This window comes from Meriones unguiculatus, chromosome X (assembly GCF_030254825.1).
Source record: "Meriones unguiculatus strain TT.TT164.6M chromosome X, Bangor_MerUng_6.1, whole genome shotgun sequence".
Taxonomy (NCBI): domain Eukaryota; kingdom Metazoa; phylum Chordata; class Mammalia; order Rodentia; family Muridae; genus Meriones; species Meriones unguiculatus.
Window position 1 is genome coordinate 142,848,425 of NC_083369.1, and position 27,930 is coordinate 142,876,354.

Consider the following 27,930-nt stretch of genomic DNA (forward strand, 5'->3'; position numbering starts at 1 on the left):
GGCCTGATGACATGCTTGAGATTGTGGTAAACTGCTTGGATTACAAAGACGAGGACCTGAGTCTGGATCCCTAGCACCCACATAAAAGCCAGGTACCCACATAGAGGACATCTGTAATGCATGTGCCTGGGAGCAGACCTAGGGCTTGCTGAACCGTCAGTATAGCTAGTCCATAAGCTCCAGTACACTTAGAGAAGCTGTAGCAAATAATAAGGTGTTTCAGGCACCAGTAAGCCTCAGCATGAGGTGTTGTTTGCTGCCAGGCCTGACAACTTGAGTTTGATCCATGGAACCAATGCAGGAAATGGAGAGAACCAACTCTTTAAGGTTTTCCACTGGATTCCATAGGCATTTCATGGGACATGTGTGCTTACACATACATACACACTCACACACACACATACGCACACACACACACACTCATAATGAGTAAATGTAAAAATGAAAAATTTAAAGTTTGTGTAAGATGGATCAGTGGGTAAAGGGACCTGCCACAAAACATGATTTGATTTCCTGTCCATGGAAGCCACACTGTAGAAAAAAAAAGAAAGAAGATAACTGACACCCAAAATTTGTTTTCTGATTTTTCACACATGCCACCCTGCACAAGCTTGCCACAAATTCAGTGAGTGAGTGAATAAATAAATAATTTTAAGAAAAAATAATAAATAAGGTGGTGAAGCAATTTGAAAAAGATGCCTGATGTCAAATTGGAGCCTAGACAGACATACAGATACACACACATATATACACACATACACACACACACACACACACACACACGCACACACAAACCACATAAATATAAAACAAAATATCTAGAAATCACTTTTAGAGTACATCATATTCCTGGGTCTCAAAGACAATATTTTATTTTCTGGAATCTGTCACCACACTGTTTTTCTTTGTTTTTTTGTAGATGCTACTGAGTAATGATTTTAATAGATTAACATGTTTTATAAAAATCCATCTGTATCATTGATGTACAAGAGTAAACAAAGATATAAGGATGCCTAAAATGCATGTAATTGGTAATCAGTGATAACTAGAAAAAATAAGGTTATAAACTCTATTACAAGACCTGGAGAACTTAAAAGTTTCCTTTTAAAGTTTTAACTTCTTAAAACATTAAATTATCAATTTTTTTTTATTTGTTTTAATGGAGTGAAGTGATGAAATCATAAGTGCTGTAGTCATGTTGACATTTTGTTTCATTTAGTGTGGTTTGTCAACCAATTTTATTACAATGTAGGAAGCATAACAGCATGTTCTTTTAATTATACATGTAGAGAGAATGTTGTGTAATGTACTCTTGGCCTAATTGCTGCTTGTTTTAATTTGCTTTTCTGTATTATTATTCAGAATTGGCTTTATTAATAGTAAAATAAATGATCAACTTAATTATCAGGCTTCAAGGTTTAATGCTAATTATATGCATATATTTGAAAATGTTGATCTGATTACATTGCTATGAATTATTTATATCAAATGGGAAAGGCCTAGGTAAAGCTGATATTATTGAAAAATATACATACATTTTTTACATTCTTTTTATTGAAAATATTTTTTCTTACAATATATTCTGATCATGATTTCCTTTCCTTCATCTCCTCAAAATTCTCCCCAACTTTCACCCTTCCAAATTCATGTCTTGATTTTCTTTTGCTAGTGATTTTTATGCATTGGCTTTACTTTATTCTGTTTGTTTGTTTTTTATTAATTTGCCTGTTTGTGAAATCTATTTTCAAACCTGTTGCCTAGTAGTGCTTAGTGGGGTTTTCTGGATTAAGTTTGCCAAATTTAGTTGCAATTTTTACTGTCCTTTAATGCTTTCAGAATGATGTACATATCTATGTACGAATTTACATTTACTTTGTCAGTAGCTATAGACAGAATGTAAACCGTGTGTTAACTCTCAGTAAGCACGTTATAATAATGACTTGAAGCTTATATATGCTTACTTTTTAAAAATCTAATTAAGAGGTGGGTTTTTGTAATGTTTCCAGAGAAAAGAAAATGCTGCCAACCCTTATATTATCATTTTTTATGTTAAATTCAGTCACCTGCAGATCGGTGCAAGAAAATCCATGCTGGTGATGAAGTGATTCAAGTTAATCATCAGACTGTGGTATGTATAATTACCTTAAAAGTTAGTGGGAGGAACTATTTTAAAGATTGAAGCCCATTGGCTGCTCATTTTCCAAGTTGTTTCCCTAGTAAGGGGTAGAGGGACTGTCTGTGACATAAACTCATTGGTTGGCTCTTTGATCACCTCTCCCTGATGGGTGCAACCTTTCCAGGCCACAGAGGAAGAAGATGCAGCCAGCTTTGATGAGACCTGATAGGCGAGGGTCGGATTGAAGGGGAAGAGGTCCTCCCCTATTCGGGGAGTAGGGAAAAGGCATAGGAGGAGAAGAAGGAGGGTGGGTGGATGGTACTGGAAGGAGACAAGGGAGGGAGCTGCAGTGGGGATACAAAGTGAATAAATTGTAATGAATAAATATATAAATAAAATTAAATTTAAAAGAATAGATTTACTAAAGCTTTAAAATGATACCAGTGAAATTAAATATCAGTATTTTATACAAGATAATCAAAGAACTTAAAAATAAAAATGAATAATTACTTTTTCAAATTGTTTGATGGAATGTAAAATGGCTTTTGGAAAAAGGAAGAAATATTGGAAGTTACAAATTTGACTTTTTCTGGTATAAGTTTCACTAATTTTCATTTTTTAAAGCTTTGTGAATTAGCTACTAGATATATATTATGATTATTTAGCTGTTATATATATAATGGTTATATACATATTTTCATTTGTTAGAACATTGACTTATTCATTAATATATTGAGGATTTGGCCATAATTAAAATACACTTTTTTTAAAAAAAACTATAATCTTCAGTAGGTGACTTGGCTCTTGGTTTCCCAAAAGGAATTACAGTTTTAATTCTAACAATATTATGTTAATTAAATAAGTTCACAAAACTTTCTTGTCCTATGAAGTTTACAAAACTATTTACAGAACTATGAATGGCAGTAGCATGTTATGCCTGTGATAGATGTGATAATAGATTTTCAAAGACCTAGAAAATGAATGGCATTCATTTCTGATTATTTTTCTGCCTCAGATGGTTCACTTTATCTCCCCTCTTTAGCAAAAACATAAGGTATGATGCCAAAAATTGAAAATAAAATAATCTGAGGTCGTCAATATAATCTTCATCTTTAAAAACATGAGATGTAAAGAAATGTTCTACACTAGTTTACTAAATTTAGGATGAGTAATCATTTCCTGGTCATGTTATTGAACTAAATTTGCTTTTGAACGTCCTAATGGAAACTTGGAAAGTCTGGTTTTGTGGAGGATGAGTTTGGAGAGGCTCCCAATGATCATGAAAGTTAAAATGCTTCAGTGAGTTCATTATCTACCTGATATAAGGTGGATAGTACTTTTTTAATGAGATGTATTGGTGTGTGGCTGGTCCTGAACGAAAAAGTACTGATAATACACAAAGGCTTGACAGTCCTGATGACTTTACTTCTCACATAAAACACTGTTTGAAGTGGTTGTACTTTTGGAATTTTCTGGATCCCTAGAATGAGAATTTGGGCAAGAGGATAAAGTTCTTATTCTAGTACATCATCATCTTTTTCCTCTGTTATGCTCATGTTGCTTCCTTCTCTGCCAGAGACTTTAACAAGTAGGCCTTCTGTTGCATAGTTTCTACATGAGGTTCTACTTGATAGAGTTTAAGATGAAAGTTAGTTTCTAGTGAAAACAACATTGTTTAAACATTCTCTTTATGGCATAAATTTGGCATTCATTAAATGAATATAAAAGTCTAAATGTTTATAGAGAAACTAATAAAATCTTTATGAATTGGTTACATTTACATGCTGTGAGAATGTGCATATACATTTTCATCACAAGAATATTTTAGAAATTTTGAAAAACTTCGTAGAATGAGGATTGGGGAAACCTGGTTCTACTTTTTGCTCTGAAAGGTACTTATGGCCATAAATGATAAATATCAGAGTATTTACCTTTCTAGAAATATTAACTGTAATTGAAATCTTAATGTATAACTGTTAACACAATTATTATGTCACATATTTTCTCTTTTGATTATTATTTATAATAAATCCCGCATGAAAGCTGTTGTGTATGGAAATTGAGACTCAGAAAAAGTATTTAATTCATCAACATATCTTAACTTTCTGACTCCAAGACCCAGGCTCTTACTTCAATCTTACTGTACCCTTCTATAATTCAACTTACAAATTATCAAACAAAAATAAAAATCCTAATAAATTAATAATTGTGTGAATAAATCTCAAGATTCAATGAGACAGTAAGTGGGGCCATGTATTAGGAAAGAGAAGAACAACTGAGAATTTACATAACTGGAATAGTGAATCAGTTTAACTCAAATTGGAATTGGGTTTGAAGCTCATCTTTACTGCCATTTTTCATTGGGCTCATTTCCTTCAGATAGATTAAATAAATAAAATTCCTATCACAAATGCTGGTATTCGTTAAAAAACTTGTTAACAATTGACCTGCATACCTTTCTTCTATCCTTTTACCTAATAACTATAGTTGGAGCATTCAGAGGCCTGTTTCTTGGGAGACTGCTATTACAGCTAAAAAATATATTTTGGTTTAAAACAATAACAGGAAGCTATTTTGAGATTCGTAAAAGTAGCCTTGGTTAATAATGTCATTAGTTATCAGATTTTCTTTATGTTCAAGTAAAAGGCATATTTGTGCTTGATTTTTTTTAAAGTATCCTTCTATTTTATTGTTGCCTACATTATGGTCTGAATTGTGCTTTAAGATTATTCTAAACAATACACAGAGAGAATAGAATAAAAATTATCTGAGTTTTCATACTGCTAAAGCAAGGATAGAAGAATTATTTGCAACAAGTGTGAATTATTTGTTGTCTGCAATTATTTCATCTATCATCTGTAGTCATTAAAATGGAGAGTAGTGCTTGACTATGATGGCACATTAAATATTGAAACACATAATTAATATAAATTATTGAATCCATTAATTAATGTACCAAAATCATGGCATTATAGGAATTAGCCTATATCATTTTTGATTCAACAATTAGAAAAAAGTTATGCCAAATCTTTCTGTTTTTTCCGTGATTTTAAAATTATCCTACTACTGCAGGTTGTATTGTACAATATAAAAATCTACTCATTTTCTTTATAGAAATTTCATTAAAAACTATTTTAAATATTTCTGTGAGCATCAATGAAAGATAAGTGAATAACAGGGAAATTTGAATGTCATTGTTTTAAATGGTTAGTATGGTTTGTATACTCAATAGCAATTGACTTTCCTATCTCTCTTACCTATTCAACATGTCCAATTGGATATGTGTGATTCTCCTATGTTCTTTTTATTAAAATATATATATATATATAGTGTTACTTGAAATGAAACTGGAAATTACATGTCCATTTTCATGTTGCTATATTCTTCATTATAAACCTTTAAGCTTTTCACATCAACATACTTCAGTGGTGGAGAAACTGACTGCCAAATAGGAAGAAAAAAAAATCATGAACATCCAAGCAAAGCAACATGATTCTTATAGTATGTCTTCCCTGCCAGTGAAGATCAACTCCTGAAAGGCTGCTGAACATACCCCAGATTCATTCTTTCTGTCTCTTTGTCTCTGTTTATCTCTCTGTGTGTCTCTGTCTCTGTCTCTCCTCTCCCTCCTTTTTACTCTCTCTCTCTCTCTCTCTCTGGCTCTTTCCCTCTTTCTCTCTACTTTCCTCTCCTTCTCCATCTCCACATCTCCATCTCCCTACCACCTTTACATAGTTTGAACCAGCAACTCTGTCCTCATGATATAGTCTAAATATGTATTTTCCTGATGATACTGTAGTTTTCAAAAATACCTGGGCATATTCATAATGAATCTGCTAAATTGTTAATACTCTTATTGGTGTGAGTGCTCTAAGTACTTATTTTTTGTCCATACTAAAAACAGACACTTTGTTATTAGGCGTATCATTTCAAAGAAGGGCACATGTATGGTGACTGGATGTGATATTTGGAAAAGTTTCTTCTATGTTGTGTTAACATTAAAATATATCCATTGCAACTGTGAAAGGTTTTCTTGGCACTTCATGACTATTTTAGCAAACATGGTTCAATAAATTTAGTTATAAAGCTATGTAAATGGAATAACCAGGTTGAGCTATCAATAAGATAGACTGCACAAAAAATACTGTTGATCATTAAATCCATTATAAGACAGTGTGCTTTTTAACTCTCAAGATTGCAAATATTACTGAGTAAGATGACTAAATCATGGCAAAGGGGATACAGCAAAGGGAACAGCCTGGGAACCTCATTCTAATTTTGACTGTGCCTCTCTAATTCTCAATGGACTGTCTCATTTCTGATTGTTACCTCACCTTTATGTTCTTCAGGCCTAGAATAAGAGATCCTTGTTGAAAGGGGGAGGGGTCAACATAAGCAGAATAAAATCCATCTCCATTTTGTCCTACTTTAGCTATAATGCCTTTCCTGAATGTCATTTAGTGGCATATATATCATGATACCATTTAACATTAGATGTGCTTTCCCCTCAGTTTTCTAAATAAGTTTTATCTTTATATTTTATCACTATATACATCTCTTCTCACTTAACTATTTCTCCTCTATTCTTGCCTTGTTAGATTTTCTTTGTCTTAGTCTGTTCTAATCCCTTTCTCAAAGGAGAAGATATTTATCTTATAATTTCTTATGGCCAAAATATTGAAAACTGAGACCGCAAATGGTAATGTTCCTGGTATTTCCTATATATTATTCTTACAGTCACAAGATGTTACTAGACTATAGAGATTGAGTATATTAGCAACATAACAAATTAATAAATAAATGGCTCTTATATTAACGTATACAAACAATATTGGGTTTCTTCAGAATTGATATTCTAAGACAAAGTGAACGAAATACTATTTTTTGGAAGGGAAAATATAAAAAATAAAAAAATTAAACAATCTATTATAGTTTTAGTTACTCATAGTAATAATTGTTATTCATCTTATAGTAGTTTATTATTTTTAATTGAACATCTTCTTTAGAGTGTGCAAAATTGCATCATTTATTTTACATAATCAATTCATTATTTCCTCATTCACCATATTTCGTTGCTTTTTGTTGTCAAGTTAGAATTTATTATATTAAATCCTTATATAAAAGAATTTCGTTATGGTATGCCTTAACTACCTATTAACCAATTTATTTTCTTTGCAGATCTCTGAGTCTTGATTTGTTACTTTCTTATTTATACAGTTAATGCAAGTTTCACTGTGAAGAGGATAATTGTTTTAAAGTGGTTATTGTAGCTTCTTTTTATTATTAGAATACCTTTTAAGTGGCAATGTGTAGTTAAATATAATCTAGTTATATAAAATGATAAATGACTACTTACATGCGAATGTTTTGGATGCTTAAAATATATCTATTGCAAGGTGTTTTTACATACTCTAGGTTCTTAGTTTAAGTGTACCTTTAACTTGCAAATTAATATAAGCAACCTCAGCACTTTCCTACTCTTGTCAAAAGAACAAGAATTTATCAGTCATATTAACTTTATCTACTCCTTCCTATGAGAAATAGGGGTGGCCAATTACTACATAGCATTTCCCTTTATGGTAAAATTAGTACATGAAAGAAAAACAGTATAGAACACTATGTCACGGAAAATTCAAGAGACAGTAACATTAATTGGGGATTATTTCAGCATATTTATCCCTAGTATTCAATCTCATTAATAAAATTCTGCTCAGCATTAAAACTAAAATTTCACATATTGTTGGCCATTGTTTCTTATTTAAATTTCCTCTCACATTGTCCTCTTCTACATTTTATTATCTTCATAGTGGGCAGAAAAAATATTTTCAATTGTAATATATGATGTGTTCAGTTGAATATGGCCCAGTGAAGCCTGCCATTGAGTTGCCATTTTTGTGTTGGTTGTCAACTTCTGATAAAATGAGTTTTAAAGGCAATTTCTACATTGTGGAAATTTTAAGCTAAACTTTCTTAATAAATATTTAGAATGGTATTTAGTTAAGTATACATGTGAATATATACACTTGGTTTATTTTGTATTGTAACATAGACATATTGCAATACTTAGAAGTATTTTAAATAGCTACACCTTTGTAAGCTACGTTTTAAAAATTATTCAAACCAGTTATATATTTTTATGTATGTAACTTTCAGTACGAAAGTTTGAATTGCATTTCTATTGATTTTAATTTTAAAATGAATTTAAGCCTGATTGTTCTGAGAAGTATGGGTATTTTCTCAAAATTCAAAGATGAAAAATTTAGGTTTTAAGATATTAATTTTTTTTCATTCCCTAACTTTGGTAATTGAGAGTGTTTTCTTATTTTAAAATTAAATATATTTCAAGTGTGTTATAAAGAACAAAACTGAACTATAGGAAGGACTGGCTAAAATAGAATAAGTTCAATATATGTAGACATTATTCTGAATTTTAATCTTTATAAAATTCAATTGAAAGTCTGTATTATTGTAGTTCTTTTAAAATATGCAAGTGCTTTTTTAGGACCAATGTTCTGTATTATATAAACAGAGGTTCACTATATAGTTTTACCTTGTGCTATAATGTGACTGCTTCCTATCTTTTATTTCTCTAGCACTATCTTTCAGACTCAGTTAATTTTACAATTTGGAGAAATCAAAGGACATCACAAATGGAATTAAATTTGGCTTTGATTTAATTATCATTGCATGTATGAATGAATGCTCTAGACCCTACAAAATAAACTTTTGGCCTTCAGAGACTACAACATTACCAAATGCCACGTTGAAATAGTGATGTGCACAAGATACTGAACTATGCCCAGAGCTTTGGAATTGTCTTACCAATGCAAAGATGCTAGTGACACAGGGGGTACACCTAATATAAGTTAAGAGTTATAGAAATGTGTGGGAGATTCATTAAAGGGGGAAACATGATTGTTATTTTCTTAACCTAGATTTCAAAGGGGGTAATCTAGATGCAAGCCTCAGAACTTCTAGATGACTGATGCACAGATTCTAACAGGGAAAAAGTTGTAACTTCTTACAATGCTTAAATTGGCTTATTTTATTTTATTCCTCTATCTTGGCAATAAGAAATTATTATCTCTTCGAAATTTTTAAGAACTCAACCTCACATCTAGATACACCTCACATATACACATATCTTATACACAAGACCTTAAAATTCATGTGAAAATATTAAATGTTGAAAATATTTGCATTCAAATTTTGAGTAACCCATCATGGTCTGAGTTTTACATTGAAATTAAGCCACATGGAAACAAAAGCACTTTTAAAAAATATACCTTGACATATTCATATTGTACTGGAGAATTGCCTTTTAGCATTATGAAAGTTATAAAGTGAAGAGTTATTTAATACACATGGATGTTTCCCCTAACGAAAATGAAATATTTAGTTCCCATACTCATGTTTTCAAATATTTGTCTATTTTATCTTATCCCAAGACTCTCACTTTTAAATATCACTCTAATCTACTAATACTGCTTTATTTAGAATCGATAAAACTTAGAATATTTCAGACTGCTCTGAAATACCTCATAATGCTACTTTATGGTAGAGATTAAAATCACTTATTTAAGTATATTTTAATGCATATACATTAGTTTATCTTTGATTTATGAATAATTCTTTACTTATATTTAAGGAATGAATGATTGTGTGAAAGTAAGATTACAGTATCTCCAAATGCTTTAAGATTGTAGAATTTCATTCACATTTTGGGAAATTTTGAATAAAGATGAATCGTATGCATAAGTACTTTAGATTTAGTAGTTAGTTCTAGAATCTTTGAAAGACAGGGTATGTCAGAGCTCAATATTTCCTAAATGTTTGTCACTGTGACATTTCCCTTGGAGTAAGAGGAAATCACTGGCACAAAACTGTCCATTTATTACATACTACAGTAACTTTTTAGTAATTCTAAGAAACAATGATATAATAACTACCTTAGTACAAAAATTTTTGGCAAAGGTGGAGAGTCATTAGTTATCATGTGATAATTTGTGCTGAGTTGACTGAGTTTGGTCTCATCTCTGACATGGACACCGTTGCCAGCTCTTTGATCACCTCCCCCTAGTGGGAAAGGCCATTGCCAAGCCACAGAGGAAGAAGATGCAGGCAGTCCTGATGAGACTTGATAGTGTAGGGTCATATGGGAGGGGAGTAGGGGGGAAGTAGGAGGAAGGGTGGGACTCGGAGGAAACGAGGGAGGGACCTACAGCAGGGATAGAAAGTGAATAAATATAGGAAAAATTTTTAATTTAAATTTTATAAAAAAAAAAGAAAGGAAAGCATCTGAGTGTAGAACAACTCCTAACATCATATAATTATGTAGTCTCTTTGAAATTTTCTTTAAGAAAATGTATCATTTATACATTACCATTGGGGAGAGCAAAGAGTGTGAGTGTAGACAGTATATGTAAATGTTGATAATGAAACTCCCTCTGTGTGTGTGTCTGCACATGAACATGTGTGGATGTGCGTGAAGGCTAATATATATATTTTAATATTTAAGAAATATTCTACTTTCCTACCTGTGGATATAAAGATGATCTCTGTAACTTCACATACAACCATGAAAAAGGAAAATCTCTATATTGATATGATATTCTTAAGTTCTTTTATATATGAATATTTGTAAGTTTTACTATTTGAGTCTAAAGAGTGATGCTTGTCATTTCATAATTTGGTTAAATAATTCACCATGTGTTTGGAAAACCAATAGGCCAGGGAATGTTCTAAAGACAACTTCTTCCCTCTATGTACTCAAAGGAATGAAAACCTCTCATCTCTACAGCACCAACCCAAAGATCCTTGTGTTCTCAGTCCAGGAAACCATTTGTTCAGAACTCCCCCACTTATGTTTCTTTTTACCCAGGAACACCTACTGATGGCTTCAGCCTGGCAAAAACACTTTAAAAAAAAAAACCCTTCACAAGAAACCAGAAATTCTGGCTTCTGACACTTGGAAACTTAGTACCCTGGGTAATTTTAATCTTGTTTGTGTGGTACATAACATATGCCTTGATGTATATGTTAGGGGTTGGTTATAAATTAGAGGGTAATAATATTAGCCACTCTTCATAACTTGTTTAATGAGAAGGATAACATCAGTTCAACATATAATATAATACACACTTGTATAAGACAAGTATCAAAATTTTAAATGGTTCTTCTAGTTGTAAAATATATAAGACAAATAAAAAATTTGCCCACTGCTCTATTATTTTTCATAATCACATTACAATGAAGTTAATACTAGAATATTTAATATAAAATATTTCATATGTTTATTTACAAGGAAAATTGTATTGCTTGTTTGAGAATAAATGTTATCTATAATTGCTTTAATATCAAGCGTACTATTTTTTCTAGATGGGAGATCACTTAACCTCTTATTTTATATAGCAAATTTTAAGTGTACTATATTTAATAAAATGTTAATGCTACATCTTGATTTTACCTAAATAATAAGCCATTTTTAGAGTTTCAGAACATTTTGTTGTCACTGAAACATTTAGTTTTCAAATTATCATATCATCTCATTTCTGTTTTTTATCAAGCATATCAGTTGTTGGAGGGTATATCTAAACAGGGTACTCTGTTTTTGACTCAAAAACCAGTCTTGTGATGGTAAGTAGAGAAAAATAGTACGGCAAAAATTTCACTAGTGAGGTACAGTATTGCAAGATTCACATGAAGAAAATAGACTAGGGAAAGGGCATAGGAAGAGAAGAGGGAGTATGGGTGAAATTGGGAAGAGACAAGGGAGGGAGCAGCAACTGGAAAATAAAGTGAATAAATTGTACTAAATAATAATTATATATTTAATTAATATATAATTATTTTTTTAAAAAAGAGATGCAAACAAAAAAAGGAAAATGGGGCTCTAGTAAGAACATGCTTATCATGATGAGTATTGCAAGAAGATTAAACAGGTGAGATTGTAGAAGTGGCAGAAAAAGTGCAAGCAGAGAAACAAGTGTTTTTGCAAAGACCAGCTAAAAACAAACCAAGATTTTTGTTGTTGTTGTTGTTGTTGTTGTTTTTACAAACCAAGATTTTTGAGGCAAACATGTTTACTACCTAATCTACTCTTAATTGTTCACTTTTAAAGCCTGTAATAGTCATCTGCTATCTTTCCCTTGTTCTGTCATCCACTGTCATTAAACTGATTTTTCACCCATTGAATTTCTTTGTGCTGTTCACTCCAAATGCGAGATATTTCAGTTCAAACTAATTGGAACCCCTCTCCCCCAACAAACCCCAAGGATGGAGTGGAGTTTGTTGCCCCCTTTTTTGCAGTGGTAGGGAACTCCTACTATACATTGTACTTTTTTTATAATGAAGAATTTCCTTCATATTATTCTAAATATTTGATTAACTGCTTATCTCTCTGTGGTCTTTAGCTATTATGCTCTTTAATGCTACACAGATTGTGCTGCATTCACCATTATAACCATACTCTAAAGGCACTCAATAAAACACTACTCTGAGTGATTATATCCAGTCTTAAAGTCACAGAAAACATTCTAGGCACTGGCAACTCACCATCTTCAGGAAGATAATTATTTCAATTTGCAGTGTATGATCCCCAGAACAAGGTGGCCTGAGGTGTCTCACTGCCAGAGTGTTCAAACTACAGTTCTTGGTCCAAAAACTGTAGTTTTTTGTCAACTCCACACATGCCCTCAGGTTCTGAATCAGCCAGATCTGGACTCCGGAAGAAAGCAAAGAAATTCTTTAAGCTCTAATGCCAGAACTACTGGGTCAGAATCTCTGGAGTAAAATTTAACAGTCTTGTCATTTAAATCAGGCTTGGTAGCTGATTTTCATATAAATTTATCTTTGAGAGCCATATTTAAGAGAAGAAAAGCTATAACTTAGAAATTTTTAAGGAAAACATTTGCACATATTGGTACTGTGGAGATGTAAAAATCTAGAAGAAGAAGCTGTTTTAAGTCTAGCAAGCACATACCCTGTCTAGAACTAAAGCAATCAAAATTAATATTAATTGCTAGGATATTTTTATGATGCAAAAAAATGGATAAAAGAGTGGGAAATATCTTTAGGTGACTCCAACTTTAGAAAATTATATGGAAATTTTTGGTAGTGGTGATGAATTTAAAAAGGAGTTATGTTTGTGTTTTAGAATACTGATTTTATTTGGATGCCAGAAGATATTTGAATGAAAATAATGTGCAATGCAACTGAACGGGCTGAATGTAAACTCTGCCTTTACCATTTAATATCTTTGTAATCTTGCCCCCCAGCACACCACTGTTTGATTTCATTTCTTTACAAGTAAAAAATATCTTAATACCTTACTTCATTGATATATTGTAAGAAGGAAAAGACAAATGAAAATATTCCATATAAGTCTAAAGAATCAACCTCAGTGAACTCTTGGCATTTAATTATTCAATATGGATTAGCACCACTGTTACGTGATTTCAGAGTCAGTGCAAACGACTGACAGCAGATATTTTTGTAACAAGATAGCATGAACTAATTAGCTGATATAGACACTGAGAAGAAGACAAGGAGGCAAAGATGTAGCAGAACCATATACTTCTGCAAATGTTAATTTGTCATTATCATCTTTTTGGCCCTAAACCCCTTTTGTTATAGGTGGAATATACTGTGAATATTGGAGTTCTGTAATCATGTGAACTGTGCAAAATTATTGAGACAGCTCTTGATATTGAGGTCTCAGTTTCACAAATCAATTGATTCCCGTTTTCTGTAGCTTGATTTATTAGTAGCCCTTTTCATGTTTCTTCATAATATAGTTTTTTTTTAAATTTTATACTCTGATTCCTTCCTATATTAGTGGCTCATAGTTCATATTAGTAACCATAAAGATGTCTTCACTTCTTCAAGTTCCCTCTGTTTCTTTCTACATAAAAACTCAGAAGCCAGTGGAAAGAATGTCATGATTTTTCACATATTGCTATTAAGTATTTACATGGTTCTTTTCATTTAAGTCTGTCACACTTGCTATTTTAAAGCTAGCCAGAAACATAAATGAGAAAGTGGAAAATTAATCTTGAAAACATGATTAACTTGAATTTGTGTATTTTATCTACTTTGACATTTGTACACTTATATTTAGCTTTTAGCATTGAGGATACAAACATTCTTAGAGCTGTAATACATATACCTATATATGCCTCATTTTATCACACCTTTTATCCATGTTCTCCTATTATCTGCCAACTATAAGTATCTCAATAAGGTAAGTGGTAATAGATCTATTTCAGGAATTCTTTATACCTCATAATATGACTATAATAATGTGATACCACAGAACCATATCTGGGAATCAATTTGCCTGAAGTTGTAAGAATACATCAGCAAAAAACAGTGAAGACAAGTGTTAAATATGATAGCATAAAACAATAGGAACTGCAGATAGGGAATAATTTGAAATTATCTAAATTAAGAAGTTCAAAAGAAGAGCAAGGAAAGAGACGTTCAAATGATAAAGTCATCACATCCAGTGAAAATTCTTCTGTATATGAGTATGAAAGGAGAATTAATATAGCCAAAACCTACCTTTTTTTTCTAACAGAGAAGGTTAGTGGTAGGGTGTAAACTACACTTCAGGCTTCATTCCCATTCGAGAATTTGCAGAATTGTTAGGAGAAGTGGACCTAATTCTTAAGTGCTATGTCTATTGAAAACCAGTCATGGAATTAAAAAAAAATCAGTGTAACTCTTATTGAACACATCTGCTTAATATTTATGTGTGTGTGTGTTTGCTTTTATTTATCGATAAATGTAATGCTCAGGAAAGAATTCATTTCCCATTTCTATTGATATTTTAGTATAGTTGCCTTTCTAATTCTGTGCTTTGATTAGACACTTTTCAACCATTGTAAGCTCTTCTGATTAGTTCATAAAATTCAAAATATTCTAGTTACAATACTATTTGTAGATTAAAACCTTGTATTTTGTTGTTTCCAAAATTTCAAATGCTTATTGATAAAATGTAGAGAAATACAAGTATAAAGAGGTACATTACTGTCCTTAAGTCAGTCATCATTAATAATATTCCATCTCATTCTGCCTTCCATATCTATACCTTTTTTAAGAATGAGTTTTTTGCCACTGTGAGACTTACTTTGATCCACACAAAATTTTATATACCCTCTTAGTGAACACTTACATAATTTACACTGTTGATTTTATTCTAATGTGCTGCATGTTTGCCCTGTCATTTCTTTGTAGTAGTGAAAATAAAATTTGAGACCCAAACATATTTACTACATGTTGTTCTTGATAAAAATTTGTTTGCTTTTGTTGAAATCATTGGTGACATGTCAAATGATAGTAGGCAGATTGATTGAAGTATAGTCAAATTATATACCCAAATATTCTACTATTACATAACATTCAGGGATAAAATTAAAGTATATTCAAGTTAACTTTGTTGCCAGAAACAATTTCACTTTCACTTACAGTTTCACAAGTAACTCTATGGTTAATTATTTACCCCCAAAAGGGTATATAGCAAGTATAACAGTCTCAGAAGAGACCCCTGTGCCCAGATTTTTTGTTTCTGTTGTTCTTCTTGTGGAGCTCCTGTCCCCTCCAGGTCTTTCATCTCTCCCTTCTTTCATAAGATTCCCTGCACTCTACCTAAAGTTTGGCTATGAGTCTCAGCATCTGCTTTAATGCCCTGCTAGGTATTGTTTTACAGAGGTCCTCTGTGGTAGACACCTGTGAAGTGGGTTTCTTAGTAAGCAGAACAGCGACTGTCTCTGACATGAACTCAGTGGCTGGCTCTTTGATCACCTCCCTCTGAGGGGGGAGCAGCTTTATTGGGCCACAGAGGAAGACAATGCAGCCAGTCCTGATGAGACCTGATAGGCTAGGGTCAGAGGGAAGGGGAGGAGGACCTCCCCTATCAGTGGACTGGGGGAAAGGTATGGGAGGAGAAAAAGAAGGAAGGGTGGAAATGAGAGGGGACGAGGGATAGGGCTACATCTGGGATACAAAATGAATAAATTGTAATTAATAAAAAATAATTAAAATTAAAAAAGAAAGCATAACAGAGAAGGACAAATTAAATTGAACTGAACATTTCACAAGGAAACATGTAACTTTAAAAATCTTCAACTAAACCCAGTTTGGTCATATATACTTATAATCCAACTATGTGGGAGGCAGAGGCAAGAAGATTATCAAAAGTTCACAAGTGTAAGGCCATCCAGAACTACATAGCAAGACCCTACATTAAAAATAAATAAGTAAATAAAATGCATTAAATTATTTATGGTGATATAAATATGCAGTTAATTGTTGAAAATTCAGGTCTCTACTGCTTGTTTTAATTACTAATTTAATAACTTAGGTATGGTTATTATTGACAGATTGTTTATAAATTTTGTATGAACTTGCATTCCTTTAAATTTGTAATTCAGTGTTAGGTTTCATTTTGGGGCAAGAATATGAATTCCCTGATTTACACTCACTGATGTTACTTAGCTATCAGAGGAGTCAGAAAGGGTGTAAGCTACATAACAATCCCTTCTTATATTAAACAGAAAACATTTCACCAGTTCTATAAAGTTGATCTGTACTGATATTCTTTTTCAAAAGTAACATCCTCTTATTTATGGTAGCCAAGTATCATAGTGATCATTTTGATTCATAGGCAAGATAGTCATGATTTTGAGTATCATAGCACCTTGCTGTTTTTTTGTCTTAGCTTCTTATGTCTACTCAATTCATCTGTGGTTGAATTTATCAGTAAAAGAATGTTCAATAGATATTCCAAAACTTTGCCTTTAAACTACAATGGATATATTCAAGATTACTTCTTTTTTTTCACAATTTCTTCATTATATATCCCGATTGAAGCCTCCTCACTCAACTCCTCCCAGTCACACCCTCCCTCCCTCTTCCCTGATATCCCCTTCCCCTAGTCCACTGAAAGAAGGACTCCTCCTCCTCTGCTATCCTCCCATAGTTTATCAAGTCTCATTAGGACTGCCTGGATCCTCTTCCTCTGTGGCCTTATAAGGCCACATAGCCAGGATAAGTGATCAAAGAGTAGGCAACTAAGTTCATGACAGAGGCAGCCCCTGCTCCCCTTACTTGAGAACCTACATGGATACTGAGCTGCCAGTCAGCTACATCAGAGCAGGGGGTCTAGGTCCTCTCCGTGTGTGGTCATTGGTTAGTGCATCAGTCTCTGTAGGACCCTCTGAGTTCAGATTTTTTGGCTCTGTTGGTCTCCTAGTGGATCTCCTGTCCCATCCATGTCCTTCTATTCACCTCCGGCTTCTTCGATAAGACCCCTACCCTTTGCCCAAAGTTTGGCTGTGAATCTCATTTGCTTCTATGCCCTGTTGGGTGGAGCCTATTAAAGGACCCTCTATACTAGAAAAGATCATCCTGAGTGAGGTAACCCAGAAAGAGAAAGACAGGTATACACTCCCTTATAAATGGAGATTAGCCATATAATATAGGATAGCCATACTAAAATCTACAGACCTAAAGAAGCTAAACACTAAGGAAGACCCTAGGGAGGATGCTTAAATCTCATTCAAAATGACAAACAGGATAGACACCAGAAGTGGTGGAAGAGAGGAAACAGGATGGGAGCCTACTATACAGATTACTTCTTAATAGACTCTTAAGATGGCTTCTTCATTTGGTGGAATTGTTTATTCTCAGCTTGAGTAATATCTTCTAGGCAAAAAGATGATGAAGAGTACAGAAAAGATATTTGTTCTCTTTACTTCCACTGACTGAGAAGTAACTACTTCACTATTTAGAACATTGGACAAATTGATTTTACAATCCAAGTTAAATTTTGACCCAGAATATTTGTATAAGGCTCCATTAGACTTAAGATAAAAAGAATACATAATATGAAAATTTTTAAACAAACAATACAATAATTGATTTTTAATGTTTCCATAAAACTATCAGTTTTAACCACCCAGTTCTGGACCTTAATTACCTGATACTACATCACTAATCCATTTTAAAAGCAAACAAAATTTCTATATTTAACAATTTTTAAAGATGGTTAGTGGAATGATTTAATATGAGTTTTCAAATCATTTATTATTTGACTTAATTGTTGTGAACTGATATTTAATAAAATGCTTTACTAAGTTTAGTACAAAATATATTAAGCTTCTAGAGTTATGTGGAACACATTTTCAATAGATGTATAACAGGATAAAAGGTTTATTTCAACGATGCTGCTGTTACATCAGAATGTTTCCTTCGTCAATACCTGCTACTGGTCGCACAATGTCAGCCTAAAGACATTTGTAACCACATATCTCTAAAAGATGGTGATGAGAAAGCATGTGGTGTGGTTTGTTAGCTCAGGGAATTACCAACTCTTTGTTTTCTGGCATGTGAACTTTGAAATTGTACTTGTAAACAGAGCCTGGACCCAGACCTACCATCTAAGCAGTATTAATGGTATAATTTTTTTTATATTCCAAATTATTTGAACAGCAAGATAAATTTTAGTCTCTGCTTTGATATGGTAAATGTCCATTATGTTGTCTTATAATTATATAGACTCGAGTGCAATAATATGGTTAATCAATTCAGATATAAAACTTCATTCTTGAATAGATATCTTCTGAAAATAGGTAGGATGATACACCAATTGTGTGATTTCTCTTTTTTAACTAATCTTATTAAAGGGGGAGAACATTAAATCTTCGAGTACTGTACCTCAATTTTATTGTAATGATTTTGCTGGTTACCAGGTGGGGTGGCAGTTGAAAAATTTGGTGAATGCACTACGAGAGGACCCGAGTGGTGTTATCTTAACTTTGAAAAAGCGACCTCAGAGCATGCTTACCTCAGCACCAGCTTTACTGAAAAATATGAGATGGAAGCCCCTTGCTCTGCAGGTAATGAAGCTTAATCATAAGTCATACACCATCATTTTAGCCATAGATTATCTCAGTAATGCTTCTTTTTGTGCCTCATCTCAGCAGCATATGAATTACTCTTGTATGCTTTTGAAAATTTGTTTGTGAAATTATCTCTTCACCGCTTATCCTTATAGGCTTAATTGTGATGAAATCTGAGAGAATAACTAAAACCCAAATGAAAACACTAATTTAACTTTAAAAACTAAAACAAAATTCTAAAATTCCACAAGTTATTCCATACCAAAATATGGAGAAGAAAGAAATTAAGAGGTTTATTTTTTTATGTTATAATCTTACATTTATAAGTTATAATTACATACACTTCTAGAAGAAGCTAGTGGATAGTTTACAGAATTACTTTAAATTGGATCATAAACATGTAATTTATAAAGGGGGGGAATTTACTTTTCAACTTAGCAATTAGAATTTAATCAGTGTATTTCTCATAATACCTCATATTTCTTTTATTATTTTTACTTTTTATATTAATTTCAGTTTATTCACTTTGTATCCCAGCTGTAGCCCCCTCTCTCATTCCCTCCCAATCCCAAACTCCTTCCCTCATCTCCTCCCATACCCTTCTTCAAGTCCACTGATAGGGGAGGTCTTCCTCTCCTTCCATCTGACCCTAGCTTATCAGGTCTCATCAGTATACCTCATTATTCACTTGTCCACTTTATATGGTAACAAAACCTGGGGAAGTGTTACATTAGAAGTTTTGAAATTTTCTTCATTTAGAACCTTCACTATAAAATATTAGTTTGGATGGCAATAAAGTATATAAAATTTATAAAAAATATAAAATAAATTTTGGACAAAGATAAATAATTAATACATTTTACTTTAATCAGGATATCATCCTGAATCATCATTGACATTTTTTCTTCACATCTTTCATCTTTAAGTCATCTATCACCTTTTTGTAGAAGTCTAGATGTTGGTTGTTTTTAAATAATATTCATTAAATTTATAATACTGACCATTTTAAGGTTAAGAACAAAAGCTTCAGTATTTTCTCTGCTATCTAAGATTTAGTAAGCTGTCTATTGATGCTTTTTACAAGCCACAGATTTTTATCTAATAAGTAAGTTCTCCATTAAACTGGTCTTATGAATTATAATAGTTTTTTTCATTGTTTAAAAGTTTACGACTTCCTCAAAGTTGCCATTATATTTAGATAATACTAAAACACATAAAATGTTCCAGTGTTAACAACTTTAGATTTTTAATATGAATCTTTTTGTATTTTTCAAGTGATTATCTGTAGATTGCATTAATATGTCTAAATGCATTTGACTTACAATAGCTATAGCAAGATATCTAATGATTGCTAAATTTCAGAGGATATTTGCCTTATTAGGTAATATGTAAGCAGTTCAAAACTCTCTATCACATATTTTTTACTGCATTATAAAATGCCTTGTTGTTTTACTCTGGAATTTTCTGTTGACATGTCAATGCCAGAGATCCTTTTTCAAAGTTTAAAAGAGTGGAAACACTGAAGAGGAGCCCTACGTTTTCAGTTATTATATGGTCCTCTTCAAATATATATAATTTTATTACTCCTTCATAGCCCTGTATAAACTTTCAGATCCTTTTTTTTTTTTTTTGTGGATCCATACACTCTGAAGTAGTATGTCTAGAAAATAAGGTGATAATTGATTTTATTGTTAGATCTGTTCCCAGTAGCATAAACTGAAATGAAGAATGAATGTTATAGTAAATGAAAGTGACTTTTATAGAAGAAAATAAAAAAATACAAAAGCTAGTATTTCGTGTTACACATATACTTTATATATTTGTTCAAAGTTAGAGCATAAAGACCTTTTGAATGTTATCTCCATCATTCCTTACAATATAATTATAACATTTTAAGGTACTAGTTTAAGTCCATTCTTAAATGGCTATAAATAAGTATCATCAGATCATTAGTTATACTTATTCCTCATTACTTACTAAACTATGCTGGATATTTTTATAAATTTACTTTTTCATAATACTAAAATTTGAGTGGAAAGAAAATAATTTAAATAAAATATGTGTGTTTGTCAATATTTTTAAATATGCCATTTCAGTTGATTTGGGGTAACCTAAAATGCATTGTCCAAAGTTCACTATCTCTAGATAAGCAAGGCTGTTAGGGAAAACAGAACTATTTTCAACATCTTTCAAAATAGCTTCAAAGTTGACTGTTTATAAAGCAGAAGGGAAATAATTGGTTTTAATTAAACTCTTTTCTTAGGAGTAAGAATGGGTGTGTTCTGTAATTTCACAATAGCACCACCACCACATGATCCTATAACATATTTTGAGGACTGGAAATTATACCATTAATAGAGTTCTTTCTTGATCTTAAAGCTTTAGCATGTGCAAAATCCATACACCCTGAAGCTTAATGGAAAGTATCAGAATTTTTCATAGAATACAAATTTGGGTACAGGTAAATGTAAGAAACCCCTAAGATTTCAAAATTGAGATTTTGAATGCAGACTGTTGCAGAGAGGAAAAGTCAAATAGGATGAGGTTTAATGGCAAGTATGGATTGCTTCATGGCTAAGGTCATATTTTCCTCCTGGTTTCTGAGAACCTCCCTCAAAAGTGAAGCACAAAAACTCATGCAGTAATACACCTCTGTGTAGTTACAAGTGGCATTATAACTGTCTTCTTAATCTAGTATCCATCCAAATTGGCTGGAACCAAAGTTCCTATTAATTCGCAGGAATTAAATATAAATAATTAATATTAAAACTTAAAGTTTGAATTATGTTGGTTCTTTTTGTCAAGTATACTGGTGATTTACTAGGGATTAAAAGCTATATACAAGGAAATGGTGGCATTTATTTAAATCAACATATCTTTCAATTTTTTAATACTAGGCTTAACTAATCTACTTTTTTCAAGTAAAAATATCAATTATTTTAACGTGGATGCCAAAAGTAGTATATACATCATTTTCAAACCTAATTATTTTAAACAACATGGTAATAATTTTATTTATACAAATAAAATATGTTTCCTAATCTTTTATTTATAAAGTGTTTAAAATTATAAGGCTGTTTAATATTAATTAACTGCAATGTCAGATGTCGATTTGGAATTTCTTTTGAAATCATAGCCAAATAAGCAAAAGCATACAATTTAACTTCATGCTCACAGAGCAATTTCATCAGCACATTTCATGAACCTTGGGTGCTTTTTTGATAAAATTCTATTTTCTCAAACATTGATGATAGAACTGAAAGACGTAAAGATTCCTTAATTAGATACAACGATAAAATTTAATTACATCTGAAATTTTGAATTCTGTTGTCATCTGTATATGTTCATCAATAGCAGAGATGTCTGTCTTTGAGATACAGTCTTTCGTTCTAAGAAGGTAAACAGGGGAGGGAATCTTGTCTCCTGAGTGCTTTCAAAACATCTCTTTAGTGGCGCTATACTAATTTCCAGGATATGGGTAAGCATGGTGATTGCATATGGTCACATTCTTCTAAAAGTGAAATAAATTCCAGGGAGTCATGGATAGACCACAAGTCAATGTTTAGAAGTTTGTGACACTAAATTAGGATGTATTGCAATGAGAACACATGAGCAGAGTCATTTACTTTTTACAAGAGATATATGGAATAATTAGCTGAACACTGCCAATAAATTTTATTAAATCTTCACTGGGAATCAATGATTATTTAAAACTCTTGATAGAGAAATCTCAGATTAGTCAATGTAAGAGTTCAGTAAACTTATTTAGATATTTCTGAAGACATTTTACATAAATTAACATTAAACTATATGAATAGCATTATATTCCTAAGCTATTTTCTACTCCATGTACCTGTTCTATTGATACCGTAGTTACTAGTGTTGCTTTGTGATTTTCGTTCATAAATTTTATTGTTTAGTCAACCTCGATGGCAGTTTACGGAGTATTTCAATGACTTTGAACAGAAAGGAAATAGAAAATTATCAACAGCAGTCAGTTTTGTATATCAATTTGTATGACAACTATACACTGGTGATCACATTAAATTTAAAGTAATACAAATATAAATGGTTAAAGTCATTATGTAAAAGCCAACAGAAGTAGCAGGAAACTGTATTTCAGGATTCAAGAGCAAGATGATGTTATTAAACAATCATTAGCAAAACTTTGTACATTTCAGAGTGTTTTGTTTTCAAAGCATGTTATGAGGAAATCACTTATAGTAGGTATAACAATAGAGAAGATAATTTAATAAAACATAATTGTGGTGGCTGAACAACAGTGGCATTTCTATGTTCATCATGCTCAAATTAGAAAATAACTGTAAGCAACTATTATTTAACATTATAGTTCATCAGTGTTGAAGCAATCAAATGAATAATCTAGGTAACATTTGTGGGTTTGAGCCAAATGCTTTTACAGTTTTAACACTGACTATGAATAATAACTTATGGTGTTATTATTCACCTATGGTGTGAGGTTAGCTGTTGCTAAACAGTTGACAATTAAGTTAAGCTATGCTTTTCAGGGATCTTAAGTGTAAAGTGTTTGAAGTAAAACCTCAACTTCCAACATAGTTAACATGTGGAACACATAACTTCAAATTTAACATTGCCATTTAATTGTACACATAAGATTGAACAGCTCAAAATTATATACTCTAGTATTGTCATCAATACAATGTGCAGATGATTTGGTAGAAAAGGTATTTTGTAATATAACTCCAAATGCTTTGTAGTATACTGTGTAGTGCAATAACATTTTTTTGTGTCCATATATCTGTACTTTTAAATTTTAAGGGTCTTAGGTCCCCTGATCATATCCTTAGTCTGAAAAACTTTTCTTTATAGTCTAGTATGAACATAAAATTTACATGCTTATAATAGAAAATTGTTTTGTATTTATAAATGTGTATTACAGTAGAAGCTGTGAAATTGAGGAAGAACTTTTTAAACACACATTATTTTGCTTAACTTCTTTTCAAATAATTTATCACTTAGGAAAAGCTTGGTCAGGTAAAAATGTATACATCATTTTAAATTTATGTCTAGAATTTTTATGTGGTCAAGAAATGTATAAGATTGTATACAAATTCTTGTTTCCAATCCTAGAATATATTTTCTCTGGAACATTTGTTGAGATGATAAAGGAAATAATTGTTGCTATAAAGCAATATTTTGATGTGTTATTATACCATATTGGGAATTACATAAGAATGTGCCTGAACTGTGAAAGGATTTAAAGTCTGTACTGTGATCAATTTGAGTCTGTGATTGCTTCTAAAATTAAATAAAATGAATGGCTAGGTTATATACATAATGTAATCATTTGTATCTCAATTGACATTTCCTCCTGAAAAGAAAAAAAAAACAAGTTTTTGCATGAATTTGACATAAGTAAATTTTACAACTAAGTACTATTGCAGTGTTTAACATTTCAATATTAGGGCTGCCTCTATGTTATTGGTTGAATTGGAGATTTTTATATATTCTACTAGATCATTTAATAAACTGTAGGACAACTAAATTAAGATATAGTTGCCAAAGATTTTAAAATATAAAATACTTCAAGTAAAAGTTAAAATTCAAATTTAGTTCCTTAAGGGTGAACATTGGAACATTGTTTTTATAATCTTTACTATAGAGATTACATATGTTCTGATATAATATATATATATATATAGGGGTTCATACACATACATACATATATATGTACATACATACACACAGGCATCTATGCAAATATGACACACAGATATCAGTATTTCTCAAATGTTTTGTGACATAAGAATTGGAGGACACAAAGAAAAAAAGACATAGTCCATCAAATGATTTAAAGTAATGTCTTGTTTATCTTTTGTAAAAGCTAAAAATTTTTATTTGACCATTACAGTCCTCCATCAAAGTATAGGCTGATAGGTAACATGTTATTGCTAAAATTTTCACACATATTTTGGGAATGATTTATACCATTTCATATTTTATAATATGTCTTTAAGATATTTATATACTTTGAAATGACACTGAAAATACATGTATGAGTTCTAGTTAGAATTCTCAGTCTTGTTGACCATAGCAAGTACTTATAAAGCTTCTAATGAGCACATTTGAAGAGCTGCATATGATTTTGAATTTAACACTTAGAGATAAATAAATGACAGTAATCTACCATAATCTATCAGACTTTATAAGTATAAAATATACACAATCATGCATACACATACATGCATACATGCACACACACTCCCACACAAATGGTCTTTCCTAATGGAGTACTGTCCAGTTTGTGGAAGGAGAGCTTTATGGCATAAGAACTGTTTAGAAATGAATACTGGATGGTATGACTAGGTCTTTCCAAAGAAACTTCTTTGAAGGGAAATTCAGAGTGGATCTAAAGTATGCTTGATAACATGCCATGGTTCCATGTCATTTTGAAGCTTTGAGACAATATGCAGTCTTAATATAACACCCTTAATTGCTGACCATCGTTTTTCTGCCCATAAAATATTACCAAATATATTAAACTAGTGAAAGGAAAATTAGAATTAATTCTACTTTTTGCTTAAAGTACAAATTCTTCCTAGTGCAATGATGGCTGTTTTCCTCATGCTATGCTATAAAGATTTACAGTAAATGTCTCTAGAATAAGAGGCTTTGTAGGATAGTCTTATTAAATTCTCTTACTTGTAATTATTAGTCAAAGGATATACTTGTTAAAATTTAAGTTAAATTCTGAAAATCCTTAGTTTTTAATTGAGGGACATTACATTTGTAATTTTCCATGTATTTTCACACTAATGGTAGAATTTTTTATCACAACTGGTTAAAATTGGGAAATTTTCAGTGATTTCAGCTTAATTTTGTCATTTATTCTGTGCCATCACACATCGTCCTAAAGTTCCTTAATGATTTTAAAATCCTTTTAGTCATTGAATTTTAGAATATTACAATTATTCTCCAAATGTATTATTATTATTATTATTATTAATTACAGTTTGTTCACTTTGTAGCCCTGCTGTAGCCACCTCCCTCATCTCCTCCTGGTCCACCTTCCCTTCTTTTTCCCCATCTATGTATCTCACCTAGTCTACTTATAGGGAGGTCCTACTCCCTTTCCCTATGACCCTATCTTATCAGGTCTCATCAGGGATGGTTGCACTGTCTTCCTCTGTGGCCTGGTAAGGCTGATCTCCCCTTAGAGGGAGGTGATCAAAGAGCCAGCCACTGAGTTCATGTCAGAGACAGTCCCTGTTCCCATTATGAGGAAACCCACTTGGACACTGAGCTGCCATGGGCTACATCTGTGCAGGGGTTCTAGATTATCCCCATGAATGGTCTTTGGTTGGACTATCAGTCTCAGAAAAGACCCCTGTGCCCAGATTTTTTGTTTCTGTTGCTCTTCTTGTGGAGCTCCTGTCCCCTCCAGGTCTTTCTATCTCCCCTTTCTTTCATAAGAATCCCTGCACTCTGCCCAAAGTTTGGCTATGAGTCTCAGTATCTCCTTTGATACCCTGATGGGTAGAGTCTGAATTTCAGAGTCCCTCTGTGGTAGGCTCCTGTCCTGTTCCCTGTTTTCTCCCACTTCAGATGTCCATCCTCTTCTGAATGAGGATTAAGCATCTTCCCTAAGGTCCTCCTTGTTGTTTAGGTTCTTTAGGACTATAGTTTTTAGAAAGTCAATACATAACTTATTGTTCTATTGCCAATGCTGAAGTTGGTATTTTAATGTGATTCTCAAAATTAGTGTTTTCTATGCTTAGCTTGACAATAAGAGCACAACAGTACACAAAAATAATTTCCTGTATATTGAAAACTTACTATGCACCTTTCTTTGTATAAAGCATACTGATAAGCCAGATGACACCCACACAGTAAACCCTTTGAAATATTTCCTTTTGTTTACCTGTCAATAAAATAAATAGCCACATTAATTCAGCAGCAGAATTCACTAATTCCTCCTTTGCTATGTAAGAACAATTTGGATTAAAAAAAAACAGTTCAGTTAATTGGACCAGGGTAGTATAATCAAACCTGACATCTATTTGAACATTTTAAGTATTTTAATATATTAATTTTCAAATATAATGACTCACATTAACTCTTATTAATGGCAACTCCCTGATGAAAATAGAAATATATAGATAATAGAAATTTGAAGGAAGTTGGCATGACTAATCCTGAAATCTTCTAGAAAAGAAATGCACAATTTTGCCAGATTTTCCACGCAGAGAAAAATGCCCTATTAGTCTTTACCTCTTCATTTTTGAGGCATATTTAAATATCTTTGTAAAAGATAACTACATTTCCTTTTTGCTTGGTTTGTTTTGGTAATGAGAAGAAGAAAATAGGTACTAAACAAACAAAGAAAATCTACAGATTACAAAAGTAAAGGAGAGGCATCTTCAAACTATCAGTAGTAACCTTAAAATAGAAGAAAAACAATAAAAACTTAAGTTAGGTTGCTTATTTAAAAATTGTATTGTTACAAATTGGCTGGAAATTCACTTGTACTCAGGATACTTTAAAGTGCCATATTAGTGCATTAAAAAACTCCCGATTATTTGTCTTTTCTTTCAGAATGAATTTATTTTAAAGTACTGGAAATTAATATACTATATAATAAGTTTTTTTTATTGCATGTCTATTAGGGTTGTGTTTCTTTAGAGCCAAACAACAGAGGAATAAAAGAACTACAAGCTGTCACATTGCAGTAAATATGAGTGTGAGTGTGTATGCATGTGTACGTATCACTGAACCTTTCATTCAAATATTATAGAGTCATGAAACATGGCTTTAGAAAGAATTCATTTTTTAATATCTTGGGCTTCATGGCATTCATCAGTACAAATGACTCCTCTAATCATCTATGTAATCTCAGATTTTCTCATTGCCAAGAATTTTGTTTTTATGGGA

The 27,930-nt window shown here is 32.0% G+C and overlaps 1 protein-coding gene across 5 annotated transcripts in view; it reads left to right on the forward strand.

Annotated features, from left to right (window-relative positions):
• Positions 1–27,930, forward strand: part of Cnksr2 (connector enhancer of kinase suppressor of Ras 2) — a 264,629-nt gene that overhangs the window by 114,099 nt on the left and 122,600 nt on the right. For 3 of the 5 annotated variants that reach the window (XM_060375308.1, XM_060375307.1, XM_060375311.1), the window contains exons 8-9: positions 2,060–2,128; positions 18,868–19,014. In XM_060375308.1, the coding sequence (XP_060231291.1) occupies positions 2,060–2,128; positions 18,868–19,014 (216 nt within the window). The remainder of the gene's footprint in view (positions 1–2,059; positions 2,129–18,867; positions 19,015–27,930) is intronic. The other 2 variants (XM_060375310.1, XM_060375309.1) reach the window with 1 other exon arrangement.